General features: G+C 41.3%; 1 protein-coding gene across 1 annotated transcript; it reads left to right on the top strand.

The window, feature by feature from the left end:
- Nucleotides 1-519: 519 nt before the first annotated feature.
- Nucleotides 520-2,498, top strand: ID2 (inhibitor of DNA binding 2). Its single transcript, XM_010122623.2, has 3 exons — nucleotides 520-961; nucleotides 1,138-1,202; nucleotides 1,872-2,498. Exons 1-2 carry the CDS (start codon nucleotides 614-616, stop codon nucleotides 1,192-1,194), a joined length of 405 nt encoding a protein of 134 aa, XP_010120925.1. The 5' UTR covers nucleotides 520-613; the 3' UTR covers nucleotides 1,195-1,202; nucleotides 1,872-2,498.
- The last annotated feature ends 8,614 nt before the right edge of the window (nucleotides 2,499-11,112 follow it).

The following is an 11,112-nucleotide window of genomic DNA, read 5'->3' as shown; positions in this document are numbered from 1 at the left end:
CTGCAGCGCTGCTCCTCACCACGGATTTACGCTGCCGCGGTTTGGGCCGGTATGTGCAGAAACCCCCCCGGTGCTGCAATTCAGTGACTTTGGGGAAGGCTCGACCGCCGCCAGCCCCTGCCTACAGCCGTTATGCGGCTGTCCCCGCACTCCGCGCCCCTCGCTCCAGCACCGCCAGCCCTCACAGAGAGGGGAAGGAAGGGAAGGGATCGGCGCGGGGGGTGAGGGCGCGAGCGCCGCTCCGGTCCCCGCGCGGTGGCGGCGGGCCGCGCGCCAGCGGCCCGGCACTATTTACTCCCTCAGCTGTGCGGCGCGGCCACGCCCCCTGCTGGGATTGGCTCTCCAGGCGGAAGGCCCGCGCGGCCCCCGCGCAGCCCGCCCCACCAGTGAGGGCGCCCCGGGGTGATGGACGTGTCGGCGGCCGCCAATGGCGGCGAGCGCGGGCTGGGCTGGGCAGCGGCGCTATAAAAGGAGACCGCGCAGCCCCGCGCCTCAGTGCGAGCTCTGGCAGCGCTTGCGGTGGGAGGTCAGCGCTCCTCAAGCTTCCCCGTCCCTCCGCCTGCCTGTCTGTTCCTCCGTCCTTCCGCTGGAACCGCTCGAACCGCCCGCCAGCATGAAAGCCTTCAGCCCGGTGCGGTCCGTCAGGAAAAGCGGTCTCTCGGAGCACAACCTGGGCATCTCCCGGAGCAAAACCCCCGTGGATGACCCCATGAGCCTGCTGTACAATATGAACGACTGCTACTCCAAGCTGAAGGAGCTGGTGCCCAGCATCCCGCAGAACAAGAAAGTGAGCAAGATGGAAATTCTCCAGCACGTTATCGACTACATCCTGGACCTGCAGATCGCCTTGGACTCTCACCCCAGCATCGTCAGCCTCCACCACCAGAGACCCGGGCAAAACCCTTCCTCCAGAACTCCTCTGACCACCCTAAACACAGACATCAGCATCCTGTCGCTACAGGTAAGTGCCTTCCCCCCAGACCCCGCTGACCTAGTCTAAGTCCGAGTTAGAAAGGTCTCTGGCAGGGCTCCGGAGCCGGCCGTGCCACGGGTGAAGCGCTTCGCCGCCCGGGACGGTTTTCTCCAGCTTTCCCGAGCGCTCGGGTCCCTCATCCTGGTGCCGTCTTCTCTTCGCAGGCGTCCGAGTTCCCCGCAGACCTCATGTCAGGCGACAGCAAAGCACTTTGTGGCTGAATCAAACGGTGAGTGTAGCGCATCTGATTTCTAAACTTCAGGTAAAAAAGAGGGGAAAAAAAGTGGCTCCCTGGGGAATGGGAGGCGAGATGGTTATTTTTGAAAACCGGTCCTTAAGTTGGTTAGGAGATGGCTTTTATAATCTGTAAGAAATCAGACTAATACCCGAATCTTGCAGTCCAAAGTGCATTTTGTTGCTAAGGTTCATTAAGCAGCACAGGCTGCTTAATGCAAATTCTCTCGTTATCTGTTCTTGGAGTCTTAACTTCCTGGGCCAAAGTGACTGATTAAGTTGGGAATCTTGGCGCAATTCCTTAAATTCTGTGATGTGGGATTGTCTGTGCTATCAGTTAAATAAGTGACTGCTTTTAATCAAATAATTGCTGTAAGAGGCAGACTGGCGCCTCTGAGCATTGCGTTTACAGAGATCTAAATCGAGATTGGACTGAGAATCCTCTTTCTAGCCCTTCCCTTGAGTGTATGTTATTTTAATGTTCAGTTTGTGCTCTTGGGAGCGAGTGTGTGAGCGTGTATGTGTTGCATCTGGACGCCAGGGTTTGCCCAGTCTGAGTGTTTGGTTAAATGTTCAAACTGTGGCTTCCTCTCTGGCGCCAGTCTGTCCGGATCTCTGCCCTGTTAGCATTCTCCTAAATATGCCTCTTTTCAATCTCTTGCAGGTGTTCCACTGATGAGATTTTTTTTTTTGCACAAGAAAACGTCTACAGGATTTTTTTTTAGGTGCTGAACTTATTTTTCAGCTGTATCTGGAGGGGAAAATCCACGTCTAACTAAAAGGACCTTTTAAAATTAATAAAGAAGAAAAAAAAATTGATTTTCATCCCCACCCCGTTCTTCAACTTGGACTGAACCCAGTTATTTATGAAGAGACTCTTAAATACCCTTTCTCTAGTTGGAAGGCTTCCTTTATATACTATTCCCAACGTGGGGAGCGAAGCAAAATCTCACAAGGAGTTGCCCATTTTAAAGCAGACTTTGCCTTTTTTTCCAAAGGTGGAGCGTGAGTACCAGAAGGATCCAGTGTTCAGTTTTTTAGGAAAGTGTGGTCAGAAATTACCTTTTTGACACAAACCTAGGACTGAATGCTGTGTATATATTTATATATAAATATATATATATGAGTGAAACCTTGTGAACTCTTTAATTAGAGTTTTCTTGTATAGTGGCAGAAATTTACATTTCTGCAAAAAGTGTAATGATGTACTTAATCATGCTAAACTTTTTATAAAAGTTTAGTTGTAAACTTAACCCTTTTTATACAAAATAAATCAAGTGTGTTTATTGAACTGATTGCTTGCTTTATTCTTTGGGGACCAACTGTTTGCTGGCTTTGATTTGTGCTGTGGTTTTTCTTTTTAAATACTTATACATTCTGTTATGACTTTACCAAGTAAAAATTCAAATATGTAGAGCATATAAAAATAAAATTACCTGAAGTGAATAATTCTTGTAAGTTGGAAAATTTTATTTTGAGTGTATATTCCAAACTTGTAAGTGATCTGCCTGTAAAGAGTGTGAAAGGAACTAGAAAAGGAATTTATTACAGAGGGGATGCTATTGAGAGTGTTTGGAAACTTACAAAAGCAGTTAATCCTGAGACATTCCCGTGGAGTATTGTCTTTTTTCTTTTTTTTTTTTCTCCCACCCCTATGGATGACTCGGTTCCTAGTAGTAATGGTTCAGAGATCTGTTCATTTGTGTCCAGAATAATCACTCAGAATTAAGGGTTGTGGGTGGTTATTAGTCCCCCAACTATTAAATTTCTCTAAAAAGGCTTTGACTGTGGGAGTTGGTGATGCGTTAACATGGGATCTAGAATGATGAAGTGACTGTTGCCTTTCCACACTGGAATTTTCATGCTTCCATGCAATATTTCAATGAAATGGGGTTTCTAATCAGTTGCAGCAGCTTCTCTGTATGACTAAAATACTGAGAATTGAGCAAAGTTGCTGTTGTGTTACTGATTAAACTTTGGCTGCTCCTGAAGGGACTCTTTCTCCATAAGAATTAAGTTTGAAATAAGAGTCTACATTCCTAAAACCCAGTAACAGTTAATTTCTTCTTTCTCTTTTGCCCTCAGAAGCTATGCAATATCCCTTACAGTAGGGTACAGTAACTGTCCCTTGAATAAGTAACTATCACTGTTCATTAGATCTATTTAGTTGTCATAAGGCACAGTTCCTGCATCTACTGTCTTATCAGATGACATTCTAATTTAAGCACACTTATAAACTTGCCTGAAATGGGAAGTTAAGTTTTTAGTCCTACAGAAGAACTGAAGAGAACCACTTGCAATAGGAATGAAGAAATCCTTACCTTGGGTAAGTACAGTGCTCTGGCAGGCACTACACTTTGGGCCTGAGGGAGCTTGTTTAGGGTTTCTGGGGACTCCCGAGTGAAAGGCAGGAGCCTCACCTGGGGCCAGTAACACTTTCACCAGCAAACAGGTGGGTGGGTGGTGCTCTCGGGCAGCAGCAGCTGCCTTTCCTTGCCCTTGACACCAAATCCATTCATGTAGGCTGGGAGAAAGCCAGCTCTGATCTCTTAATACAGAAGCTGCCCTGCCCAAGCAGAAGCGTGCCCTCTCAGAGGATCAATGCAATCAGAAGACAAGAAGGGTTAGCAAAAGCTGGGACGAGGAGGCAGGGGACACACGGGACACAGCTGAGCTGCTGCTCTTCACCATGCCCCCCCAGCCCAGCAGAGATTAAGGCAATCTCTCCATGCTGCACATGCTGGCCCTGCCTCCTGTGGCCAAACCCCGCTACTGTCTCAGCACCCAGAGCGCACGCAGGGTTTGTTCCAGCTTCGTGCAGTGAACATTTAACCCTGACAGCTCAGTAGTAAAACACTTCATCACTGCAAGCCGGCATGCCTCAGCCCCTAAAATACTCCTTTTTGTCTACAGTTTACCTATCTCTCAACAGTAGCAGATTCAGGGTTTTAATTACAATATTGAGATCTTCATCCTTCCAAACCAGTAATAGTCCAACGTAATCGCCACCCAGTTTCTCCCTCAAAACTAATTTTTCACCCTATTGTTCATTTTAGGGTGAGACCACAGTAAGCATCATTTTAAACCCACAGTTCACTTCTTTATGAAATTGAAGAGTTGCAACAGTCTGATCATTGTAATTATTTTAAGAGCAACCCCTTTAGAAACCAGGGCATTTGCACTTTGGTATTTTTAAGCTACGGGATGATTAACACACTTGTAGAATGAAACCAATTTCCTTATCATGCATAGCCAAAAGAGAAATTCACAATTTACAAGGCGTGGGGAGCTGAGCAGGAAAACAAACAAACATGTTTTTAAAAATGTAAATTAAGAAAGGAAGAAATTTTTCCTCTTTCAGGATTAACTAATTCATCGTCTCGACAATGCATTCCTACGATCAGAACTAGGGGCTTAAGCTAGGTGCTCTACTTAGAGATTCACTCTTTGGTTTTGTTCTTAAGATTTTGTCATCCAAAGATAAACAGCAAGGTCAAAGCTGAGTGCCAAAAGCCTTAACATTAATTCTTGGAGTTTCCTTGAAGATGTGAGATTTTTCTATTCTATAGCATTGTCATTGTCTCTCCAGAATACTTTAGAAAAATATGTGAAATTTTCACTACTTTCCCTGACCCATTTACTCTGTCTCTGAACACAATTTTTGCCCACAGTCCTGTTAACCGACTAGCTGAACACGGTAAATCAAGAGGACGCATACTCAACTATGTGATAGTAAAACAGTTTTGGCAACAATAATATTTAAACACTGTAAAATCTTTTCAAGTAGGCAAGGCATGAAAGCTGCAAATGCACCTATAGGCAGTTCCTCACCAGGGGCGGGGAAAGAAGAAAAAAAAAAAAAAAAAGGGATCCAACAAGATATTGAAGAGGACTCTCCCCTCTAGAAGAGAGGTTTGCAAACCTGGCTTTGTTTCTGTATTGCCCTTAACTACACACAGACCAGCTCCTCATCTCATCCCAAGCCATGAACGCGCCCTGAAATGTCTCATTTGGATTTTCAGGGAACGTCTTTGTATTATAAAGCATGTAATGCACTGCTGGTGATACGTATTACAGCAGTTCAGAAAGCATCTGTGTCGCACACAGAGGTGGCCGGAGTCCCTCCAGTCTATCACCAGGTAAGGGAAATGCAGAGAGCAGACGTCTGGGTTTTGTTTACTCTCCCCTGGGAAAACAGCATTGTGTCTACTGCACAAAAAAAAATATTCATAAGCCACTTAGAGAACCAGTGCCAATATTTTGACATAAATATGACCGAGAAAGATGACTCCAAGCTAAAAGAGTAGGTACCTTTGAGCTGCCTTCTCCCCAGGCTGGTCTGGTCTCCCTCGGGGGGCCGGGGCGGGCGGAGGGATGGATGGAAGGAAGGATGGATGGAAGGAAGGATGGATGGCCACTGCCACCCTCTGGGCTGGGCGGAGAAAGCAGGCGCCGCTCAAGTGCACCGGGCTCGGTTGCTGTATGCAAAAGGAAAGACGTTTTCAAAAAGGGTAAATCGTTCGATTCTTTATGTTTTATGAATAACAGTCTGAACACAGATCTTCCATGGATTATTTAAAATAACATTTTATAGTTGCATCTGGGAAATGATGTCTTAGCTAGGTCAGCTCTGCTAACGGGAAATTTCACACCTGAGAAGTATAGTGGTTTGTAAAAATCTGAAGAAAAAGTTGCACTAAAATAATAAATAATTTGCTCATACTGTTACAGCAAAAGCACCACTTGATTAGCACTAGTTTGTATTTGAGTCTGTAAAGTAAAACATGATTTTTAAGCAATCTTGTGTGTGTTAAGGGTTCTTCTATACAACAGTCTAGATCAATTCACGCAATGATGTGGAAAAGATGATACAAAATAATTTACTAATGAGAATGATTGTATTTGTGAGCAAGCATCTCTTCCTGTTTATGACTGTTCTTGCTTACTTACATGCAACAAGAAATGATTTACACAGCTTTTACTGGAAGCTGTAAGGAAGAGGGATAACAATGCAACTGTCGCATGACAGAAGATTAAGTAAACTACATAAAAGCTGGTATTGGATTTTATTCAGAAAAGAGTTTTCACAAATGTACTCTTTAAAACTATGGGTTTGCAAAAGGATCAGTATTTTCTGATTCTACAGATAAATGAAAACGTTTGATCTTTGAAATCCAATTTGTTTTATCCACATTACCATTTTCCTCCCTATAACAGCCACCTAAGTTATCTTAATTCTAAAGTACAAGATCCAAATGCAAACACTATTTCAATAAAACAACGCTTATATTGCACAGCAATAGTCATTGATTGTGTGAGCCACTTGCTAAAGTAAATTGAAGGAGGAAACAAAAGAGGAAACAAACAAATGCAATTACTTTTGGAGTCAATCATAATAACTGAGAGGAATTTGTATTTCAGTTGGTTGCTTGCCTTGAAAAAAAAACATTAAAAATGAGGGGACACATGGCAAAGACTGTAAATAGGGCCAAACTGAGAAAAATGAATTGCACAGAAAGTGCTGCAGCAGACTTACTGCTGCTAGCTGCCCTAGAAGACAGCCCTTTACTTGCTGTCTATCCTCACAAGAACGTGATGAATGAATAGATAATACAACATCATTTGAAGTTACAGGACCTATCCAGATTTGAAACAATTAAACTAAATTACTTGCCAAAAAGAGTATGTCGTTATAATTTCCGTTATAATTTCCCCACAAGTTACACCATGTCTCTGGCGAACAGTTTTATGAATAGATCAGGTATTTCTACTTAAAACTAAGAGCTTGAGCCAGCTCTTAAGTTTTAATATTGATGGCAGAACTTCAAAAGCTCACACAAAACTTTTTTTTTTTTAACAGAACTGGACTATAAATCTGCTGAATTATTTTGATACTTACTTTCCTGTATTTGAGCAGACACAGGGCCAGCAGTATTGCCTCACTGAAGCCCACCTCGTGCAGCCCTCTGACTGACAGCTGCAGTAGCCAATGCCTAGGGAAGAGCGTAAGAGCAGCGTGAAGTGATACTTCATGTACCCTCAGCATCTCGTGTTCTCTGAGAACAGCCTTCCTGACATTTTTGGCATGTAGATTTACTTTGTTGTACTGTTTGTCAATATAGAACTTGAATACCCTGCCTGAGTTACACCTGTCGTCTGTTTTTCTCATCCTCAAAAGAGGTATAGTGCTTTAAAGGGGGAGAGAGAGGGCAGGAAGAAAAGGGGAGGAGAGAGGTAACGTAAGACTAAGAATCTGACCATCTCACTCAAACAGAAATTTTCTTATGCCCCACAGAAGAACTGAGTTGGTTGAGCTACATCTGATACCAGCACTCCAGGGAAATGCAACATACTAGACAATCTCTGGAAGTGTTCTTCAGCCATATTTTCTGTAAACCTCATACTCAAAACTCATACAAGCTCTATGTGATCTTTGAGAAATTTGTGCAGTACTTTAAGAGAAGGAATGTGATTACAGTCTACTGGAAAACAATGTAGAGAGCAGAGAATACAGGACAGCTTGTGCTTACAACAGATGCTGGTGCTGAGATTTTTGCCATGTTCACACCAGTAGCTTCATACCCAACTGTAACACATTAATGCACTCTAGAAAAGACAAACTCATACAGCATCAGAAAGGCACAGAGACTTACCTCACTGGAAACACAAGAAAGTGTTACTCATGGACATTGTTATGCAGGAGGTTAACTAGAAGAGATTAGAAAATGACAGAAGATACCTATCTTCCATTTGTTAATGGTAGGAAAGATCTGCTCCCAGGACAAGGGTATGCAAAAAAACGACCAAGAATATGAACATGTAAATTTTTTCTTAAGTTCACATTCAGTGTCAACATGAGTAAATATATAGGAATAAAATGATGGGAAGGCTATTTCAGAAAAACTGGTTAAGCTACATTTCACAACTTCTTGGAAAAGAATCTCACTTGTGCTTTTGTATTTCTGCTCATAAGTACATGAAAAAAAACTGTGCTGCTGCCAGGGATTTGCTTTTTTAATTAAAAAGTTTGTGTAAAACACATTAAGTAAACCTCCCATTAGTACTTTTCAAAAGATGTAACAGTTAGAAGGCTGAGTAAATTACATGCCAAATCTATAAACTCAGTCTAGCTCTTGTTAAAAAGCTGTTTTACTGCGCATAGATGTTTCCACCCAACAGATATGAAGTAAGGTGCTACACATGTGGACACATGCTGTTTACTAATCCTTACGGATTCCCATGCTGCTCAGATTATCCCATCATTGCTCTTACCACTCTTACAGAAAAAGCTGGAAGTGTTGCTTGGACCCCATCCTGTAACTATTAAAACTTCACAGTATCTATAAAATTAAGTTTCTAAATTCCACTGTAAATTTGCTACTTCAGTCATTCAAAAATTTTAAGAGTTCCTTGGAGATTGAACTTTTTGACTGAATTCGTCTGATTCAGATCTTTCTATCTTTCCAATCTAAGTCTAATTTAGAAAAAAAAAAAAGCCATACTTAGAGGAAAAAAAAAAGCTTAATAGTTTACAAGTTTGGACCTTTGTAATAAATACATAAAAATGGTGTATGTTATGTACACACCACATCCAACATGCAATTAGCAGTTTATTGACAGCATGACGAAAATTCTCATAATTTGAAAATCTGAAACAGATTGTCACTAATATTGAATGGTATGTTATTTTTTGGCGGCTTTTAGTACTTACTATTATTTTTATTACTATTTTAGGGGACTCTAAGGTCAGCAATATTGTCCAAAAAACAATGAACAGGACTTGTCAGGGAAAGGAAGCACTTGTGAAGAGATATCCAAAAGCAGAAACATATACCTGGACTACGACAGACCTGGAGGAAAGCAAATTTGTGAGTGAGCCTAAAAATAAGGGAATTTTTTCAAATGGAAAAAGCAACTTGAAAGCCAGGCATCAGAGTGAGAAAATGAAGCAGGTACTTCAAGTTTTATTGGAGTTCATCTGGAAAATGTGAAGTGGCAACAACCTGTCACAAAACAACGGAAATGTGACTAAAAGTGGAAGAACAAGACAAGAGGGATACATGGGACAGAAAGAATGAGTGATATCTTATATTCCACCCTGCCTCCTCCCAAAGAAAATAACCACGATTCTGCCAGGGGAAGGGAAGAAAAGCAGGTTTTATTCAAAGAATCACAGGCAATGAAAAAGTGGAAGATACAATGAATGAGACAAAGAAGAACTGTCCAGGTAAGAAAGAGGTAGAACAGGAGAAAATATTTTTACAATGTAGAAAGTGAGTGCAGTCACAAATTCTATGAGAAAAAAAAATCTGAGATATTAGAACAAAGGTACAGAAAACTTACTTGTCCTATGAACTAAGGAAGGGAATGGACAGATTTATCCTCCAGCCTCACTGAAGAGTTTTAACAAAGAGCTAAAAAAACCCTATTGTAATTCCACAGTATTTACAAATATAAAATGCCAGCTCCAGCTGGTCTTGAACCTGAATCAGAATGTAATTTTTTTTTCTTCCCCATCTAGTAGATTATTCACACTGCATAACCTATGGTAGATAAACTGAGATTTTAGCCCCTGATTCTTATGCCTGCCATAATTGATCAAATGTAACATTCTTTTAAGAAAAAATAAGATAATTACCTGTAAAGGTATTTCTTAAAAACTTCCTTTTGCAGGTTCATTTGCTAGGAAAATTATGAATGAATCATCTACAGCAACTCAGTTCTTGCCAAGCATCCTGTAACAATAAAATATTATCGTAGGAAACATATAATTCACTTAAAACAGGGCGAGGAAAAAATAGGTCAACTTTCACAACTTATTTTTTTTTAGATTCCATACTCAGGTTCATTGAATAGTGTTATTTCTGATGAAATCCTATGTATTTATAACATCCATGACCTCACATACGATTTCAGAGGTTTACAAATAAATGTGTAAATAAATACGTAATCAGGAGATTTTTAAAATATTGTTTACATAAGGAATAGAAAGTGTTTTTTTTTTCCTTCAGATCTATATGCACCAAAGGATAAAAAAGAACTATGATTATATCAAAAATAATATACATGATTAGCAGACTTCAGTAAATGACAGAGAGGAAAGGGGGACTGACGCTAAAACCAGAAGTTCTGTGATCTAAATCTCTCTATCAATCAGATTTGCTAATTAAAATTGTTCGCTAAGGAACAATAACAGCAGCTTCTTTCAATATACAATTTTCAGGTTTAAAATGGAAAATCAACTCTATAAATGCTATTTTGGGGGGCATTAGTTCATGCAGCAACCTAAAGGTTAGAGAGGGAGTGGATGTGAAGATGCAGTATTTTTCCAAACCTGAAAAAGCATACATCTGCAGTGCAATTGGGAAGCACGACTGCAGTATGTGAAGATGAGCCTAAGCAAGCTTTAATCCTGTTAGGCTGGGTACCAACACCAGAGAAGATTGTCCAGTACAGACTTCAATGTAGGAGACAGCTATGGAAAATATACAAGGCTGTACTGGCATCTAAAATCTTCACAGCCTGACTGCTCTTGATGCTTCAGACAGTTGGTTCAGTCATACGCATCTGTGTGAGCTGACCTAACACCATCAGCCTAGAGTATAGACATCCCCAACAGGAAATGCTGGAGGGCTTCAGTGGAGGTATACTTTGAACTATTATTTCACATAAGGACAGATATCCAGTAACTGATTATCTCTGAGACACTGTCACATTGACATGTAGGACCTAAAGGTAAATGTAAGGTAACTGTGTGGCAATTTGATGTGAGTGATAACAGAAAAAGCTGTCAAAAAATAACACTTGCAAAGAGACATTCAGATAGAGACGCCTCTTTAAGTAATTGAGTATTTCACCGAGCAGGCATTTACAGACATTCTTCCGTTTCCTGAGAGAAAAAAAAA

The sequence above is a fragment of the Chlamydotis macqueenii genome, chromosome 3, assembly GCF_036417535.1.
Source record: "Chlamydotis macqueenii isolate bChlMac1 chromosome 3, bChlMac1.mat, whole genome shotgun sequence".
Classification (NCBI taxonomy): domain Eukaryota; kingdom Metazoa; phylum Chordata; class Aves; order Otidiformes; family Otididae; genus Chlamydotis; species Chlamydotis macqueenii.
Note: the sequence above shows the minus strand (reverse complement) of the source record. Positions and strands in the feature narration are given on the sequence as shown.

What these genes read in the sequence shown, in the direction of transcription:
- ID2 (XM_010122623.2), top strand. Translation starts at nt 614, where the DNA reads ATGAAAGCCTTCAGCCCGGTGCGGTCCGTCAGGAAAAGCGGTCTCTCG. An exon ending in TCAGCATCCTGTCGCTACAG is followed by an intron (nt 962 to 1,137) that starts GTAAGTGCCTTC and finishes TTCTCTTCGCAG; the next exon opens with GCGTCCGAGTTCCCCGCAGA.